At 41.4% G+C, this 20,605-nt stretch overlaps 1 protein-coding gene across 6 annotated transcripts in view; it reads right to left on the bottom strand.

Moving 5' to 3' along the window:
* The window catches only part of RB1CC1 (RB1 inducible coiled-coil 1), a 162,448-nt gene that overhangs the window by 84,143 nt on the left and 57,700 nt on the right, over nt 1-20,605 (bottom strand). For 5 of the 6 annotated variants that reach the window (XM_075920708.2, XM_075920707.2, XM_089776257.1 and 2 more), the window contains 3 exons: nt 5,306-5,508; nt 3,675-4,110; nt 2,173-2,343 (listed from right to left, as the gene is read on the bottom strand). In XM_075920708.2, coding sequence (XP_075776823.1) covers nt 2,173-2,343; nt 3,675-4,110; nt 5,306-5,508 — 810 coding nt within the window. Of the gene's footprint in view, nt 1-2,172; nt 2,344-3,674; nt 4,111-5,305; nt 5,509-6,413; nt 6,492-20,605 lie in introns of all 6 variants that reach the window. The other variant, XM_075920710.1, reaches the window with a different exon arrangement.

The raw sequence follows: 20,605 nt of genomic DNA, 5'->3' as shown, positions 1-20,605 counted from the left end.
GGTTACACAGTTAATTACAAACATTTCAGCATTCCTAGTAATTACTGATTCTGACTCACTAATAATTGCCCTTACTACTGTTAACCAATATTCTCCCCAATATCCAAGAACTCAATCTCCTTGTTGGTCAAATCCACCTGCTATATCTGGTATTTTATACTGTTTTCTGAGCAGAACTCATTTACAGTCAGCAATAGTTTTATTAATAGGAATTGTCGATTCTTGAAGAAGTTTCCCAGGCTTCATATCACTGTGCAGAGGTGAATCCTATTTTATGCAACTCAGTTACATTAGAATTGTTTATGAAAAGTAGGCAAAATTTGGAGGCACACAATTCCATTTGTACCAGTATTTCTAAGTAAAAAGAAAAAAAAAAGATGTAAATAAGAGAATTTAAAGTCTCTGAGTACAGTTACATGTTGGCATGAAAAAATAGAGAAATGAAAATAAATATTAACATTCAAGAGCCACAAAATAATGATTTTTAATGTAATTACTTCACCTTCCCCTTTTTGGACATTATTTATCTACAGATTACTAAAAAGCATGCTGGACCAGCAGAATAGGAAAGCAAGCTGGTACCCTCCATGTCTGCAGAAAACTGAATCTACCACTGTACCATTGCCTTTGCTATTCTAATCCTGCAAGATATCCTGCCCAAACCAAATCAGAGGGAACCTGTTGATATCACAACTCTTGCTAGCTTCAAATATTTCTTGAAAACCACCAACATGTGAAATATGATATTGTCATGACCATGCAGGTGAGCCAGCAGCCAGGGGACTAAGGGGTTAACTGTACCTAGCCAGGTAGCAGTCAGCCAATAGAAATGCAGATAGGGATTGCAAACTGAGACAAAGGAATTTTTGGGTTTTCCCTCCTTAGTGTCTGTGTCAGTCTCCTTCCAGATATTGAGGGGGATAGACAACATGTCTCTCTCCAAGAAAAGACTCTTCACTATCTGTAAGTAGGGTAAAGTTTAGATAAATCCTTTAGGTTTTATTGTTTTATGGTTTGGGAATGGGAATCTGATGTCTGCATTTAAAAATGGGTTTTCCTCTCCTTTGTAACTAAGTTTTTGGCCCATGAGAGTCCCCCATGAGTATATTAATTGGTTACTTTTCCATCTAGTCATTATGCTTGTAACAGGAGTATTGTGGTGATAATAAAAGTTTTCTTTTTTATTAACCTGGTATTGGTTAATTTTTGTATCCTGGTTTTACTTTAGGGATGAGATTGTACTCCCTATATGCACATACTGCATCAGTGTGGATTTTAAGTGCTACAGAGGAGACTTCGGTGGTTCTATCATAGTTACATTCTTACTACATTTAAAATGCAAAGGCGCAGCAATCAGCGCAAGCTGGGACTGTGTGGCTTGCACTAAGTCCATCAGACCCTGTTTACAGTGGACAGCTGCTTTTTATCATAGAGGCAGTGGCGGGGGAGGGGGCTAGTTGAATCACTACTCAGCTATCTGATAAGCAACTAGTCAACTATCCGATAAGCAAATGCTTACATCCCTAAACAGAAGTATATATTTTTAAGGATAAGAGTAACTATTGGAATAATATATAATCTTTATACTGCAGAGCCTGCAACAAGTGTAACCATTAGGATTTTTCAGTTATACCGTTACACTTTTAATATCTCACTATAACATGTCTTCTAAACCTTTAATCATTTAATCAGAAGAAATTTCAGCCGAAAGGTTAATTTCTAGAATGTGTGAAGTAATAAAAAATGTGTAAGAAAAATGCACCTTTTACCCTAATAAAAACACAGCTTTCATGATTTTGTAGTGCTCTTGATTAATAATGTTAAATATGTTGGATATTGTTTCAAAGACTGAGAGATGTTTAATTGTTTTATTACAGTACTGTGCTACATCAGTGGTGAACAACCTGCAGCCTACCACAGTTATTTTGTTCACCATTAACCACATGCAGGGTTGCTACCATTCTGGTTTCCTGTTCACACCCCACAAATTCTAGATACACAAAGTGCAGTTAAAAAAAATTACCCTATCCTGGGAGACCATCTTGGTTATGGAAACTGTGAGATGGCCGTGTTAGATGAAGGAGGACCACGCATCCGGCTCACTCATTAGCCTAGGTTATTCATCACTGTGATACATTAATCCATCTCCCCCACGACAAAAAAAAAGGTTACCTGAGCAAGGTCTTTTTGTTCATTTACCAGTCTGCTGCAACTGGCTATCATCTGGTCCAATGCATAAAGCCTGTCCTCAAGACCTTTAATCGCCTTCATGTTCTGATTATCTAATTTGGCAATAGTTTGTCGACATTCTACCAAAAAGGGCTGAATGAGCCTTGGATCAAGCTAAAAGATGGAAGAAAAGAAAGACTAATTTTATCACACACACACACACACACACACACACACACACACACACACACACACACACACTTATACTTTTAAAAAAATATTTCACACTGTACACAACAGGTGGCAACTTATTCATAAAGAGATTACAACAACAGTACTATTGAACCCACACAGAAAAACAAAATGAATGTGTTACAGAGAAATATCAAAATTAGTGCAAATTATTTTGATCTCTTACAGAATGTTTATACTGAGGCATAGAGAGGAGGTGAGCTTCAAAGCCCAAGCTCCAGCACAAGCTCCAACAACTACACAGCTATTTTTATTGCCATAGCAGAAGCCCAAGTTTGTAGATCCAGGCTCTGAGACTCGCTATTACAGGCTGCTGCTCGTTTTCCAGGTGTATCTAGAGTTTCTTAACTTCTAATTTGGTTTTTCATGGGCAGTTTTTTCTGTAAACCACATTTTTCTATAAATTGCTATTTTTACAATTTAGTTTTTGTAATTAATTGTGGCATAAAACGAGAAATAGATTGGAATCTATTAGACTATAATCCAGATCCTTTCTGATGGAACAGACATTAATTTTTTAAAAAGGAAAACAAAAGTGTCAGCTCCTCAAAAGTTAGGCAAATCTACTCACAAACAAACAATTGAATGGTGTTAAAGAGCTGTACCACTTCTGAGTTTAAACTCTGACTAAACTTAAACTAATCACAATGTTTTTCTGTATGAAAAGTTTGACACATCTACCCTTACAAGCCCTGTTACACTACTAAGAGACAGGTGTTTCTCTATTGGAAACAGAAATGGAACATCCAGAGATCTACAAGTTAATCTGTAAATATGTGTATATCCAGCTGGTCGTAGAAAACATCAGCCCATTTAATGAGTTCAGTTTTTTCCCCGTTTTTAACATGATAGAGGATTTAATGTTTTATATTTAACAGAAACTGTGTTCTACATCCATGGGACTATGAATATCCTTGATTACCCCACAGGTTTGGGTATATTTTGCTGGGTAATACCACAAAGTTGGCAAAGAAAACAAAGATATATATTATCATACTAGCCACAAAAATAAATGCTTTAAAAATGTTTTGAAGAACTATTTCTCATGAAATTATAACAATTCTAAGAATGGTCAAATTTTAAAATTAAGCAGCCCTCTAGTTTTTCCTTTTTTTGTTCCAAATGCAGAAAGTTGATGCAGAAACATTTTTTTTTAAATAAGCATTTTAAGAACACTGGTCTCTGGAAACTAAACAGATTAAATGGGTAATGCCTATTAGTTCATTAACATATTATTTTAAGTGTCAACTTACTCTGCTCATAGAATCAAAACATTTTCTGACTAATGATTCCACATCATTAGGTCTATCTTGAACATTTATCCAGTCCAAAAGAGAAACATTGAAGGAAGGTAGATCACTCTCGTTAAGTTCCTCTGATATTTTACTGTCGTCAATTGTAGTGTTTTGACTGGATTCCCTATTCTCTTTAACATTTCCAGGATCTGTACTATCCAGGGATGAATGTTCCACAGACTTGCAAAATGAGGCTAAAAGTGATTTACTGTTCATTCTAGATTTATCACAAAAAAGCACCAGTTCAGCAGACTTCTCATCTTCAGTTTCTTCATTTTCTGCCCCTTCATGCTCAACAGAAGAATCCAGTCTTTCTAAACACTCTCTGTAACTATGTCTGGTCAGGCACTCCAACAGTGGGATCTTGGCCATAATAGAAACAGCTGTCCCCAAGCTTAAATAAAAAAAAAAGGACAAACAATATATCTATCAAGAAACTAATCTTATGTAAAATACGTTTGTTAGATTAGCAATGATGAAAATCACTAGTGATATTTTCTCAGACATTTTTGCAAAAGTAATCTATTTTCCTCAATATGTTTCCCTGAAGAGACTGAGAGACTGTTTATATAGTTACATACTTGTTATGAAGCGTTTTCAGTAATATTATACATTCAGCTATGGCAACATTTGTTTGTAATTTGCCTTTTTCCATTTGTAAAATGTTGACTTTCCTACTTTTGTTTTCAACACAGCTGAAAATATTAAGCGTCTTCAGTAATATTATACATTCAGCTATGATGGCAACATTTGTTTGTAATTTGCCTTTTTCCATTTGGAAAATGTTGACTTTCCTACTTTTGTTTTCAACACAGCTGAAAATATTACAGTCCTGGTCTAAAATCAGAATTTCAACTATAAATTGTTTAAAATGTCTGCATGACAAAGTAAGGCTATGTCTATATTGCAGGCTTCTTGCGCAAAAATGGCCATTTTTACACAAAAACCTGTGGAGCAGCCACACCTCAAATGTACTTTTGCACAAGTAAATCCCCAGTAAAACGGCAGAAGGTAAACCTCATTCTACAAGGCATAACTCCCTTTTGCGCTACAGCTATTGCGTAAAAAGGCAAGTGTGGATGCTCTTTGGAAAAAAGCACAGGTTCCTTGGGATGCTCCTTGTGGATGCTCCTATGGGAAAAAGCACAGGTGCCCTGATGGCCATTCAGAGAATGGCCATCAGAGCCTTCTTGAGCAAGAGTGTCTATGCAGTGTGGACGCTCTCTTGCGCAAAAGCACATCACTTTTGCAATGTGCTTTGAGGTGTGGACGTGCTCTTGCACAAGAAGTTTTTGCGCGAGAAGCCGGCAGTATAGACATAGCCCAAGTGTAATGATTCTAGTGGACAAAATTTTGCCTAGCTCAGAAAGTTTATTCATACTTGCAAGAAAAAAATTATAAAGAGTGAATGTTCTAATGTATTAAGTTACCTGCCAAATACAACCAAAGTAGTAAAAATGTACAGAACTCAGAACTTCTGTTGGGTTACTAAGAATTAATTATGGAAATACAAAATCATAAAAACTTATTTCTAAATACAATGATTGTGTAGGGCACTTTCTTTTTGATAAATCTAACAGCAAACCTACTGTGTGAGTTTCAGCTTAATATCATCTATGGACTGCAGATAATTTGAATATGCATTTTCAAACTTGAAAAGCAGCTTTTGATAAGAATATGTGCAATCTTCCAAATTGGCCATTATGGCAGCCCAGCCTTGGTGCTGAAGATGTTCGTCATGGACCAGACCTTCACAAAAGGAGCAAAGCTTCTTGGCAACCTCATACATTTCCTATGCCAAAGGAGAAAAAAGAAAAAAAGAAAGAAGTAAATTCATAGAATTAAGTTATGAATCCAAATTTTCATGCAATACTCAAATTTTTATCACACTTCAGAAAAATGTGGACCGTGTCACCTAACAGAAAATTAAACACTGAAAATCTAAAAGGAAGTGTATAAATATCAACATTTGTTTGGCCCTCGTCAGTCAGTAAAAACATTTACTGAAAGTAATAAAAAAAAATAACCAAATGTAAAAAAGTTTGTAACAAAAATGCATTAGATGACAGAAATTCAATTTACTTAGACTGTTTATTGAATGAAATTCTAATCCCAAAAAAAGCAAGACAGTCCTGGCGCCAATAAGCCAACATAAATTAGTCAAAGGAGGCAAACTTGAGGAAAAAAATATTTTGATAAAAAGTGATTATTTGTCTCAGAATGGGTAGATGGACATAAGTATAAAAAGGCAGCTTGGAAAACAAAGAGAAAGGGAAAAAGGTAGAAGGTAAGAAAATTAATCAAAGGAAGATTTAAATTAATTCTTAACTGAGTAGATGCAACATGAGTAGCAATGAAAAATGCCCACAATACAATTGGACACAACCATAAATTTACTGCACATGTAATTTAACAGCTGTCAAGAGTTTTGTTAGCATCAATTTAAGATACATTTGATTCAACTGTAGAGATTAAAAGTTTCACAACCTATTAACTATATACTGAGTTTATGCTGTCCCCTTACAACTAGTTTTGTTTTTCGAGTTCAAAGACTGCAAATGTTCCTATTGGTAACGAAAAAAATATAAGAAATGTACTAATTTACAGGTAATCATGTAGGGAAAAAGTTATTTATATTTAGAGAAGATAGCAACATTAAAGGGAAGTCTTTTGGTTTACACCCCAATGTTTACCTACCTTTGAAGTTGCATATTCTGTTAAGTATAATCAGGAGGACATTTCTTATGTGTTTGGTTTTAATATCAACCTCTCTACCTAAGAAAAAAGAAAGGGAAAAAGTGATACTTATTGTAGATTCCACACTTAACTAAGCTGTGACTGCACATCATCCACAGTCAACTGTACACATGTACAGTTTTGTGTGTGGAAGCTAGAATAAGATTGATTTTCCTTTCTTAAGTTATTAAAATATGGTGAAATGAATATTAAAACACAAACACATAGGCATTCTGCAGAAGACATTTGCTATTGAGTATGTATATAAGATATGAGAACTAAACAACAGTAGATTTATCTATCTGGAATAAATTGTGTAACTTTTTCACCCAGATTTTTCAAGTTATTTAGGAATTTCTGCACTCAGTGTTTTAACACCTGCTTTGGAAGCCTAATATTTTCAAAGAGGAGCCTGACTCTTGGTAATGGTCAATCAGATTTTAGCTCCTAATTGCCTAAATTCATTTCAAAATGAGGCAGGTCCCTAAATCAGTGAGATGTTGCAAAAACTGAAAGCAACAACACCTCAATGCTTTTAAAAATGTAGGCCTCAAAAAAGTGTTAATCGACTTTAAAACATCATATAACTCATTCAAAAGTTACTAACAACTTTTCAGACCCTGCTTCAAATCTCTAGCAACATAACAATATGCTACAAAATATAACTTAACCTTTTAAACATTGGTATCTTCCATACTATCTGCAAAATGGGTTCTTGAATAGTATCTGTGTATTTATACAGTCTTCAGGAAAACTTCACAGTAATGTCTTGCAAGCACTGAAAAAAAAAACACTTCGCCAGATATACCAAACGTATTTTGAGATACATTCTTAAGTTTTTTTCGGTACACCAGAATATTGGACAAATTCTAAACTGACTGGCAGAAGACTGGAATTGCTGCTATTCAGCTGTCATACCACGCCACTGGAAGAGGGAATAGCTCACCCCATATCGTATATATGAAAGACTATAACAGGATTATAAACAAGCTACCAAAATAACAAAGTACCCTGCTGTACTCTATAATGAATAAAGAAATAAAGAAAGAAAGAATGTTTTCTTTGTGTAAAGAAAACATTTACCATTCAACACCACCCATTTGTATTCTGCTTTTCATCATAAAAATGTGTCATCAAGATGTTTAATAAAAAAAGGGAAAGTATACACAAAGATCCCCAAGATTGCAGGATGCCTCAATGACTGCAAAAACGAGTATATGACATTCACAATCACAAACAAATTTATAGAGCAGTTCCATCGATTGAACACAATAGGATGGCACACACAAGATGTTGAGAAGTCTAAAATCGGTCAATTTGCCCAGTAATGGGGTTTCCCCTATCAACCTGATGACCATCTGAGCAAGACGACGTCTCCCTATTCAGGAAAAAAGACTTGATGTTTCTTATACTCCAATACTTTGGATACTCATGTTTATAAACTGTAGTGGATAGTTATTTTGGCCCATGAGTGATCACTAGAAATCAAAGACTATTCTAGCACTGTTGGACTGTCAAAAGGGGTTATCTATTGGAACGAATATCTGCTGATGTCACACGTTGGGGCTATGCCCTGAGACAGTTTCTGACATTTTCTTCCTCAGCTTGTATTAACATTCTCTAGAGTCCACGAACAGAATGCATTACAGTCCTTTCCTCTTTGTGAAAGCCTTCCTTTCCCTGTAGTGGATTACCATATGCTAAGCTTTGTAAACAGAAAATGAACTGATTCAATCCCCACTTCATCTGCTCAGTATGTTTTGCTTCAAGATCTGAACTTTCCTATTGACTGTGCCTCCTTGTACCTCACTCACCATTAAGGATGTTAAAGAGCATTTTTTGGCTAATCATGTAGTCAATACACCTTGCTCTTACCACATTTAAAATGCAGAGATGCAGTGGTCCTGGACTGGCGGGCTCCAGGACTGTGAAGTTGGGCTCGCGCCGGGTCCAGCAACCCCTGTTTGCGGTGTCCTGGGCTGGCCATGAACAGCGGCTTCTGCCAGAGCAGCATCTGCCCACCACGGGCAGAGGCTGCTTTGTAGCAGACTCCTCTATCTCGCCCTCTCCCCCAGCTACTGTTGATAGAGGCAGCCGGGTGGGAGAAAGGCCAGGCCGCACCATGGAGATGGTGCTGGGGGGAACTGGCTTTTAAGCTGGCTCTCTCCCCACCCCCCAACACCAGCTCCTATTCCCTCCCCCCCCCACCCCCCGGACTCTGTCCCCGCCAAGCTGTCTCATGCAGAGGCAGCAAGGGGGGAGTGTAAGCAAGTAGTCAAATACTTGCTTACATCCCTACTCACCATCCAATTTATGCTTATCAGGTAGTTGAGTAGTCCCCTACAACTCCTACTTTATTACACCCCCTACTCACCATCCAACTCTGCTTTTTTTCCCCCATCTTTCCTCCACTATTGAAAATGTATGTCCTCATCTTCACAATTCTACCATACAAGCCCTCCTTCTTCCTCGCAACAGCCTCTATCTTGTTGAGGATAAAAGTCTCAGGAGAAAACATCCAACGCAACAGAGGGAAATAATCCCATAGTTGGGAACCTCCTTCCAGATGATGATGTGGTATCCTTCCCCACTGATGATATCTGCTTTTAATAACTGGAGTCTCTTCCAGTGAAGAGGTAACAGTCATGGGCGATTCAATCATTAGAAACAGCTGGATTTGTGACGAAGTGAAGAACCATATGGTGACTTGGCTGCCGGATGCAGAAGTCATGGATCCGTCAAAATATCTAGACAGACTTATGTGTTGGGGAGGAGCTGGTAGTCACGACATATGGAAGCACCAATGACATAGGGAAGGATAGGAGAGATCCTGGAGGCCAAATTTAGATGGCTAGGTAAGAAATTAAAGGCCAGGACCTCTATGGAAGCTTTCACTGAAATTCTTCCAGTTCCACATACACAGATAGAACTACAGTGTCTCAATGTGTGGATGAGATGATGGTATAAGGAAGAAGGAGTTTAGATTTATTAGGAACTAGGGTAACTTTTGAGAAAGGGGGAACCTATACATGAAGGATGGACTCCACCTAAACCAAAATGGAACCAGATTGCTGGCACTTAAAATTAAAAAGGTTGTGGGACAGTTTTTAAACTAAAGATTGGGGAAAACCAATAGATTTGGAGGAGCAAGTGGTTCAGTCCAAGACATCCCTTAGGGATGGGTCTGTTAATAGAGATTCTCTATGCCCAAGTAAGGAGAAAAGAACAAAAGACGATAAAAGACAAGTAGGATCTGATAAAAAAAACAGTCAAATGAAAAAATAATCCCATTCAATTATATCATTTAATGGCAGACAGCAAGAAAGGGACACATTTTTAAAATGAATGTATGCAAACACTAGAGTTTAAATAATAAGACGAGTGAACCAAAGTGCTTCATATTAAATTAGGATACTAATATAATCAGCACCACAGAAACTTGCTTGAATTAGGGTAATCAATGAGATACAGTAATACTAGGACACCAAATATATTAGGCTAGAACAGATCATGCTGCTAGGAGAGTGGCATATGTGAAAGCATAGATTAAAATGAAGCACAAATCATAATTCAATCAAACTGTAGCATAGAAACACTATGGATAGTGATTCCATGCTCTAATGCAGGGGTGGCCAACCCGTTCCAGACGAAGAGCCACAATAGCAGTGGAGACAGCGTGAAGAGCCAGGGCAAATTTGTAGAGAGAAAAACCACACACACACACACACACACACACACACACCCCACACACAACACACACACACACACAAATAGGTGCTGGTACACCGTTCCAGGGCATGGCTGCTTTTTTGTGTGTGGGGGGGGGAAGGGGGTTAATAACTTTTTCCCAGGTCTCCGCAGCCCTGCCCCCTCCTTTTTTTTTGGAGGGGGCGGGGGGTCAACAACGTTCCCCTGGCTCTTCACACTGTCTCCACTGCTATCGTGGCTCACAAAAAAAAAAGCACTGGGAAGGGGTGAGAGGTACAAACTCTGAAAGGGAATTTGGGTGCAGGAGGAAGTAGAGAAGATGCTGGCTCAGGGAGGGGGCTCCAGGCTGGAGAGTGTTAGGGTCAGGTGGAGGGTTGGGGTGCTGAGCAAGCCACAGGCTTGTGACTGTGAGGGTGCAGGAGTTTGGGCTGGATATGTGAGGGGCTCAGGGCAGGGAGGCTGGGAGTATTATGGGCTCAGGACACAGATTTGCAGTGTGTGGATGGTACAGGAGTGCTGTGGCAGAAGACTGGGGATGTGCGAGAATTTGGGGATGTGAGAGGTCACAGTGGGTTCCAGTGTAGGATAGACTCAGGTTTAGGATCTGGGGGGTGCAGAAGTGTTATGATGTTGCAGCCAGATGCGGGCTTGGCCCCAATTGAGGGCTTGTTGGCCAGGCTTCATTTTTAAATAAAATACTATGTCAAACAAAATGTTTCAGTATTACCTTTATTTATGAGAAGGGTGGGGAACCTGTTTTGAGTCAGGGGTCACTGACCCACAGAAAAGTCAGTGGGGGCCACACAAGTGAGATGCAAAAAAACAACCCCCCCAAAACTCCCCAAGCCTCACAAATGTGGCTCCAACTGTGCTGGTGTGGGCAGTGGAGAGGATGCTGGGGCAGGGTGCTGGGGGAGGGTACTCGTGGGGTGGGGAGGCTACCCAGAGGGAGGGGACAGAGGCAGCTGGGGCCAATACCTGGGGATCCCGGGTCTCAGGAAGTGTGCAAGCTGCTCTTCCCCTCCCCTAAACACTGGTGCACTTCCTGAAATGCCCAGTCTGTCGCTTTGCTGGGGACTTTTCCCCCTGCTGCCTGCCTTGGGGGGAGAAGGGGAAATGAGTGTGAGTGTAAGGGGGAGAGAGAGAGTCCCAGGACTGCATGCCAGGAAGCTCGCGCTCTGCCTCTTCTCCCCACGACAGCCACGTGCTTCCTGAGAAGTTGGAGCTGGCATGCAGTCCCAGGATTCCTACTCCCTCCCCACCCCGTCACGCCTTGCGTGGAAAAGTCCACGGTGGTGTGACAGACCTGGCATTTCAGGAAGTGTGCCAGTTGTTTAGGGGAGGGGAGGAGAAGGGAAGCCTGATCTAACCCAGTCTCCCTCCCCTCTCCATCTCCCTCCAACACTCTACCCCAATCCCCCTCACCTCCCCTCACACAAAGCCAGGTACACACACCACCCAACCCAATTCCTCTCTCCTCCCCCTCCCCAAAGCCAGATACACACACCACCAACACAATCCCCCTCTCCTCCCTTTCTCCAAAGCCAGGCACCCGCCCGCACCCGCTCTAACCTAATTCTCGGGTCGCAAAGCTGCCACTACAGCTGCGCGTTTCCCTCCAGGAACTGGCCCACGTGCTTTGAGCACGAGCTGGCCGGGATGCCGTGCACAACCCAATCCCCCTCCCCCCTCTTTCCCTTCCCAGAGCCAGACACTTCCCCTCCCTGCTGTAACCCAATCCCCCCTTTCCCCACAAACTTATATTCAGGTCCCAGAGCTAGAGCTACTGTGCCGCATCCGGGACACCATGAGCGCTGCCCCTCCCCCACCCCAACCTCATGCCCAGGTCCCAGAGCCACTGCCAAAGCCGCGCCTGCGCTCAGCGGCCCGCTGACAGCATATGTAGGCTGGGCCACTGTGTACGACTTGGCCTGCATGTGCAGGACATGACACAATGCGCTGGGGGCCTTGAGTGGAATGGTTCGGGCCGTGAGCATGCATGCGGCTCAGCTCTGTCCCGGTTCCGTCAAGAGCCGCGACATTTTTTTTCGCGAGCCGCATGCGGCTCACGAGCCTCGGGTTGGCCACTGCTGCTCTAATGATAAGAATAAAGCATGGGAATACATTTCAGAGTATCTGATTTGGATGGTGATAGTGACTATGAAAGACTCAAAGAGATCAGAAAGGCTATAATTTTTTTAAAATCCTCAATAACAACAGTGGATTTTAGTTATCCCAATATTGACAGGGTAGATTTCACTTCAGGACAGGATGTAAAAAATAAAGTTTTCTGACACTGTAAATGACTGCTTCCTAAACAGCTAGTCCTGGAATCCACAAGACGACAGGCAATTCTTGATTTAGGCCTAAGTGAGGCACAGAATGTGGTCTTAAGAAGTGGACCACCTGGTAATAGTGATCAAAATATAATTAAATGTAACATCTATGCTAAGGAAAGCACCACAGCAGAATTTAATTTCTAAAAGGGGGACTATACAAAAGTGAGGGAGTTAAACAGAAATGAAAAAAGGTACATTGCCAAAAGTGAAATTCTTGCAAGCTATCAGGAAACTTTTAAAATATATTGTCACGTAGGCACACAAACATATACCCCAAATTAAAAGAAAGTAGGAAGTGAACCAAATTTTTTAAAATGACACCTTAGCTAAACTATAAAAGTAACAGGAGCAGTGGGAGACAAAAAAGAACCCTTTAAAAATGGTTAGTTAAATCCTAGTGAGGAAAATAAAAAGGAGCATAAACTCTGGCAAATGAAGTGTAAAAATATAATTTGGTATGCCAAAAACTTAATGAAAAACAGCTAGTTGAAGACTCATTTGTTTACAAACATCAGAAGCGGGAAGTCTACTAAACAACTAGTGGCTGGCTACTGGGGATGCTAAAGAAGCACTCAAGAACAGAAAGAGCATTGAGAAGAAACTAATTAAATTCTTTGCATGAGTCTTCATGGCTGAGGATGTGAGGGAAATTCCCAAACCTCAGTCATTCTTTTTAGGTGACAAATCTGAGGGATTGTCCCAGATTGAGGAATTATTAGAGGAGATTTTGGAATAAACTGGAATTAAACAGGATGCATAGCATTATTGTTGTTCTGTACTCATGTGTTAGCGGAGCTGTACCAAGAAACACAGAGGAGTTAGTAAAGACATTATCTTAAACACAGAGACACAATATATAGGAAAAGATGGAAGCAGAGTAGAAAGGAACAATGGAGTTGAGTGGGCTGGAAAGAAAAAAAGGAAAAAGACACCTGGAAAAAAGGAAAAATTCTGAGACTCCTGGCCTCAGCTACTGTCAGAATACATGATACTGAACTAGATAGCCCATTGATCTGAACCAGTATGGCCGTTCTTACAATCTATGCAAAAACAGAGAACAGGTGAGTAAAGAAAAACCAAAATTAAAAATCACAACGTCCAGAATTGACAAGAAATCTAACCAATTGGAACAACTCAATTTACGTGTCTCCAGAGTCTTATACCCTCCTTTAAAAAAATCTATGTAGTGTGTCTTAGAAACTGTAAGACATTCAGATCGGGGAACGTGGTTTACATGTCTGGATGGTGAGATGAATACAAAGTGGTCAATAAATTATCTCACCTCACCATTTCCCATCTATATATCTGTTGACAACTGTTCCAGGCTCAAATTCCATAAGCGATTATTTACAAAAGGTTGGAGATTCTTGATTCAAGTACAAGTGTGGGAAAATAAAGAGAAACGATTAAAAAAACCGACCCACAACAGAATGGAAAGATATCACTGAACAGGTTTTGAAAAGGTAAAAAGCATGCCTTCTACAAGTTGAACCTTTCTTAACTGGGACTTTCTGGTCTTCGGACATTCGTGATCCTGCCAGACCAGGGATGTTGCCAGTGGAGGGCTAGTCTCTAGGGACCCTGCAGAGGGGTTAGAGCCCAGTAGCAGGGCTGTCCTGTGGCAGTGAAACTGGGAGCCCAGCAGTAGGGCTACTGCCCAGTGCCAACACTGTGGAAAGTGGAAGGGTCCAGGACAGGCAGCAAGGCAGGAGCACAGCAGCGTAACTGCCTGGCGAGACTGGGAGGTAGCGGACCACACAGCAGTACAACCAGTGGCCTCACCAGCCCCACTACTGCCGAGTAGCTCAGCTAGTGCAGCTGCCCTGTGGAGCTGGGAGCCTGACCCAGAGGGCTCTCTGGCAGCAGGGTCAGGAACCCAGGAGTAAGGCTTTTGCCCAGCGGCACAGCAAAGAACCCAGTAGTCCCGCTGCCAACTGCAGAGCTGCCCGGTGAGGCTGAAGCCTAAGCTGGGCTATCACACGGTGGCACAACAGGACCCCAGCAGGGGGGCTGCCCCGCAAAGGTGGGAATCCAGCAGTGGGGCTGTGAGTATTAGCAGCAGGGCTGCCAAGGTGGGGCCAGAAGCCCTCTGTGTGGAGAGGTCGGCAGCAGGGATAAGATGGCTGGGAGGCTGACAGCAAGGCCATGGCTGGGTGGACCAAGAAATACCTCATCTGGAACCCATCAGGTCCCCAGGGTGCAGGACCAAGGACGTCCAACCTATATTACTATGTCTCACCAGGAGGACCATAAATATGTTGCACTAATGTTCTTTGAAATTATATAATGGAAGACACATAAGAGTATGTACAGTGAAAGCTTTGTTATCTGGCACTCATGGGGAATGGAGATTGCCGGTTAATTGAATGTGCTAGATAACAACGCTTATTGCTCTGACCCCGTCCCCTACCAATAGATCCAGGTTACCAGAAGCTCAAGTCAGGGGGAAGAAGGCACCTGTTGATGTTGTCAGCCAGCAGTGCCAGCTGTCATAAGCTGTGCAACACCCAGCTGGACAGGGGGGAGTCAGGAGCATGCACCTGAAGACATGATATTATTGTGGCTGGGGACAATGCTGACTAATGCTGGTCACATAGGGTCTGAGAAGAGAATCAAGATAGCTGGATAATCCTGTTAGCGTGCCAATGCTTGCTATAATGGGTCAGCTGGGATTTCCAGGTTTGCGTATCATGGGTAGCAGATAGAAAACTCCTGGTCAGGGACTGGGGGATGTTAGAATTGTTTTTGAGGCTATGTATAGCTTTGCTTTCTGCATGACTGATGTTCTATGTTATATGACGTTGTTTGCGGACAATGTCAGCCCGTGCACATTTGCAGAAGCAATTGATGTAGCAGTCAAGACTCTGGTTACAACTGTGTTGTTTCAGGCCAATTCCACGAGCCAAATACACAGGGAAGGGTTGGAACTTAAGAATTAAACTTGTAAATGAAGTTATCAAAATGGAATGAACAGAGCTATCGGCTGACTCGCACACTACCTTCCACATCCTAATGACTTAACCAAACAAATAATGGAGGTGCTAATGTTCTTATCAGCCTCTTGTGACTACTTGAACAATGTATTCACTGTCTTTTTTTCTTCTTCTTTTCCTCCCCTGCCCCCCCTCCCCCCCCCCCCCACACCTTTCCTTATTATTCTTGGATCTGGACTTTTAATACTCCAGTCATCTGAAGAAGTGGGTTACGCCCACGAAAGCTCATGATATCATTTACATATTTTGTTAGTCTTTAAGGTGTTTCTATACTAGTCATTGTTTAATTTTTTCTAGTTACAGACTAACTCAACTATTCATTGTTTTTTAAGTTTCATTAGTAACTAGTGAGAGTTCCAAGAAAGTCAGAGAATGAATATCCTCTACATTCCAGGAGCAATGCAGTTTCATTTCTGCAGGGTTTCTACAAAGGGCCCTAGACTTGATCTAGTTTTAACCAACTGACTGGCTGGAAAAAGAGAGAGAAAAGTCCTAGTAAAATATGCTATGTGCTAGTCTGACAGCACAATCACCTGACATAAATATATCATGCTGCCTATGTTGTGTCATAATCAGTCAGGGTATGTCTACACTGCACGCTGGTTTTGAAATAAGCTATTCCAGAAGACATACTCTAAAATAGCTTATTTTGAAATAGCACATCTGCACTACAGAGAATTCTGAAAATGAGTCCGAGGCAGGCTTCCCTAAAGTGGATGTGTTATTTCGATTTAAAGCACCAGGAGGCACCAGGGTGTAATCACTTTGAATGGCCCTGGGGAGAAGCTATTTCAAAATAGTAGAAGTGGAGCGTCCACACTACTGCTATTCCAAAATAGCCATTTTGGAATACGTGTTATTCCTCGTGGAACAAAGTTCACAGAAGTCATAATAAGCCATGCATTATTTCGAATTTAATTTGAAATACTGTAACAGAATTGCTGTGCAGATGCTCGCATTATTATTTCGGATTAATGGCCATTATTCTGAAATAACGCTGCTGTGTAGACGCAGCCTTAGTAAGTCTCCTACATCTGTTATTTATGAGCAAGCTCTGCCACCTGCTGGAGATAGAAACTTCTCAAGTGACAGTAAGCAACTGTCTCTGTAACATGTGAGATGATATACAAGACAGAAATACTAACTCCATCTCATGACTGGATAAAATTGTCTCAGAGAATCTCAAATAAGGAGAAAAATCTTAAAGATTCTCTCCAGGTCTTACTAAAATAAGTAATAATTAAATTGTGTGCTGGCATGGAAAGAATGAGATAGCTTATGCTTCTGACAATAAAACATTATAAACTTTATATACTTACCATTTCCTCTCTCATTACTAAGTCCACTATTCATTCTAGGGATTGCCCTCTATTGTGCAGACTTAGAGGCAAGACCCTCCAATCAGTAACTAGGATACAACAGGGTTTCCTCTCATCTGAGAACCCAGTGAGGTTTTTTTTTTTCTTACTCCAAGAACTCAGATGATCCCCAGTCATATTTATTTGTCTGCAGATATAGTTTGCAGTCAGATCTTCTAATTGCCTGACAACTTAACTATTCTATAGAGCAGTGATCTCCAATCTTCTCAATCCAAGATCTACCACAAACCAAAATACGCTTGCCGCCTCATTTGTGCCCCTTATCCGAGGCCCCGCCCCTGCTCACTCCATCCTCCCTCCCTCCCCCAATCTCCCTCAATTTCACTAGACTGGGGCAGAGGGTTGGAGAGCAGGCTTTGGTCTTGGATTAAGGGATTTGCGGTAGAGATGTTAAGGACTAGTTGACAGGGTAGTCGACCAGTTGCTCCCCGCCCCCTCTGCTGTCTCTATCAGATAGAGGCAGTAAGGGGGCAGAAAGAGGGGGTACTTCAAAGCGGAAGCGCAGCACGGAGCCTGGGATCAGCTGTGCAGTGCTGCCCCTTTGAAAAGCCGCAGCAGCGTATCCAAGGGGCAATGCCGCAGGAAGCCTGGGGTCAGCTGGAGTCCCCAGCTGACGCTACGCTCCATGCAGTGTTAAGCCCGGGATCAGCTGTGCAGTGCTGCCCCTTTGAAACACCGCAGTGGCGTTTCAAAGTGGCAGTGTCACGTGGAGCTTGGGTCCCCAACTGATCCCACTGTGGCACCACTTCAAAGGGGCAGGACCCCCCTATCAACTAATCGAATAGTCGATGCAAAAATGCATCGACTATTCGATTAGTGAAATACCCAATACTTAACATCCTTAATTTGCAGTGGGAGAGGGGTTCTGAGATTAGCTTGGGGTAGGCAGTTGGGTGCAGGAGGAGGTTCTAGGTGCAGGCTGTGAGGTGATGTTTGCATTCAGGGGTGCTCAGGGCTAGGGCAGGGTCTTGGGTGGAGGGGGTTCATGACTGAGGTAGGAGATTTGGATGTGGGCTGCAGCAGGGCATCGTTTACGTCTGGTGGCTTCTGGGTCGTGGTGCAGTGGAGATAAGGCAGGCTCATCCCTGCCCTGGTCCTGCACCACTCCCAAAAGCAGCCAGCAAACTCCATCCCAAGTATTGTTGTGCCCTCTCTGTTCTGTGGAGATAGGATGCAGAGTGGGAGGGAGCCCCTTGATATCCGCACCCTCCTCTCCCTTCCCTGCTCTGCACAGCAAGCAAGACATTTCCCAGGGATGTGGGGGGACAGCTCCAAGGCAAAGGGCAGGAGATGCGCAGCAGTGTGGGGAGGGGCAGCTGAAGTACTGGCACTTGATAACACCTTGGCCAAACCAGTTAGGATCACCGGTCAGAGGCTCCACGATGTACTAATAACTCCTGGTCTACTGCTTGGTGACCACTGCTATAGAGATTCATGGAAAGAATCTTGGGAAGTCATCCAGTCCAGTCCTCTTTACTCATGGCAGGACCAAGCACATTATCTTCCTTGTGTCCTTTCTGGGCCTTAATTTTTGTTTTTAAACTCCTTTTGCTTTTAGATGCCACCTAACACAGGTCTGCCATCTTATTCAATATACCCACATATTCCTCAATGAAAAAGAATCAACATTTATCTTGAGGTTTTCTATAATGCTTTAGTTTAGAATCCTCTACAAATTGGGTCAAGAACAGTTCAAAAGGAAAAATGCAAGGGAGATTAGTCTATCCTATTTTTGATATTAAAATACTTTAGAGAGACATCACAGCAATTTTAAATATTAAAAGACTTACAAATTATTCAAAACTGAAGATGGAGACCATACATATTTGCTCCATTATTCCCCATAACCATTTCTCCAGATCGCAGAAAAATCAAGTAACATTTTCATTCATTCAGCCCTCATACATGAGGTTCTATTGTTTTTCCTGAAGTCAGGCTGGTTACCAAAAAAAGAACTCTCCTGATAACTGAGGAATCAAAGTTTGAGAAAGTCCAACTATTTAAGGAACACCTTAAGCCATTTAAAACCATTTAGGACAAAGGTTGAGCAAAGGTCTTCAGAGCCAAAACAGCTTTGAAACAATCTCTCTCTCATAATCAAGTCCTCTCCCTACAGCCAACAATAAAATCATGGTGCACAAATGCACAGCCTTAGCCAGTGTTATGGGTGGGTGGCCTTTGCCACTCATAATATAGTAAGAGCTACTATGTTGAACGCAGATGCTTGCAGCATCTAGGGCTCCTAATACAACCAGGAGGCACAGAAAAATCTTGATTACTTACCATGTGCCAGGGAGAACTTCCTGAAGGCAAAAGCAAAGCAGCTGACAATCACACTGCACTGCCTTGGGCCCCTCCTTAGTATTGGGGAAAATGAACAGATTGAAAAGTCAAAAGGGAATGTGATCATCTAACCTGACCGCTGAAGAATACAGACTAAAGAGGAGCAAGCATCCAATAATTTCGCCACAAAGCCCTTAAGTTCTGTTTGAACTACAGAACATTTTCCACAAAGATATCTAGTACTGATTTAATTGCTAAAAGTAAATTGAGAATCCAACACAGTCCCAGGGAAATTGTTCCAGTTATTAAGTAGATTTAAAATTGTTTCTTCTGTATAATTTAAATGTGTATTATTTTTATTTAAAAAACATTGACTATATTCCCTTTTTATCAATGTTAAAGAACCATCTACTACTTCCACTCTTCCCTGCATATGTTCTTGTTAGAATGTGTTCAAATTAGCTCTTAACCATCTCTTGTATAAACTAAATGGCTAAAGAAGTCCCATGTATTCTCTCAGGCAATTTTTCCTGATATCAAACAATTCTCGTAGCTCTTGCCTGAAAGATTTCCACATTGTCAACATCCTTTTTTAAATGTGATTTTCAGAAATGGACATGGTATCCTAGCAATGGACTCACTAATGCCACATACACGGGAAATAACAAAAGAAAAAGCAAATGGGGGGGGGGGGGAGAAGGGATAGCTCAGTGGTTTGAGTATTGGCCTGCTAAACCCAGGGTTGTGAGTCCAATCCTTGTGGAGGCCATTTAGGGATTTGGGGCAAAAATTTGTTAGGGATGGTACTTGGTCCTGCTGTGAAGGCAGGGGACTGGACTCGATGACCATTCAAGGTCCCTTCCAGTTCCAGGAGATAGACAATCTCCATTAATTTTTTTTTTTAAATATCAATGGTAAATGGGCTGCCATGAATTATGGATTTAAATATTCCTTTTGCACCTCACAACCAATCCTATACTTTAGGGTTCTCTACAAAGTCTAGCTTACCCCTTAATTTTATTTGCTAAATGAGCAAGAAAAATGGCAAGTTATAAAACCAACATTATTAAAACCCTTTTTTATATAAAGTAGTTAGTGTTATTATTGTAAATATTCCCAATGGATTTGGAAAGAAGTGATATTACTCAGATCATTTTTTCCAAATATAGAAAAATGCAAGCTTTGGAAGAAAACAGGATGTCCGCACAAACAACAAGTAAATGTAGTATGTTATTACAAGTGGTCAAGGGATCAAGTAATTCAAATTTTCTTGCAGTCATGTCAGGATATTTACTTGGGACCATGCGGAGAGACCATGCAAGCAAAAAAGCCATGTCTTCATTCTCCTAGGGAGAAAGAATCCTAGAATCCATTTCTACTAGTACTTCTGGTAGCAGAAGACCATCATAAAACCAAGGCAATAGGTTTGATAATATGATATCTAGGCAATT

Source organism: Pelodiscus sinensis, chromosome 2 (assembly GCF_052426305.1).
Source record: "Pelodiscus sinensis isolate ZL-2025 chromosome 2, ASM5242630v1, whole genome shotgun sequence".
Taxonomy (NCBI): Eukaryota; Metazoa; Chordata; order Testudines; family Trionychidae; genus Pelodiscus; species Pelodiscus sinensis.
The sequence above is the reverse complement of the archived record's forward strand: the minus strand, read 5'-3'. Positions and strand labels throughout refer to the sequence as shown.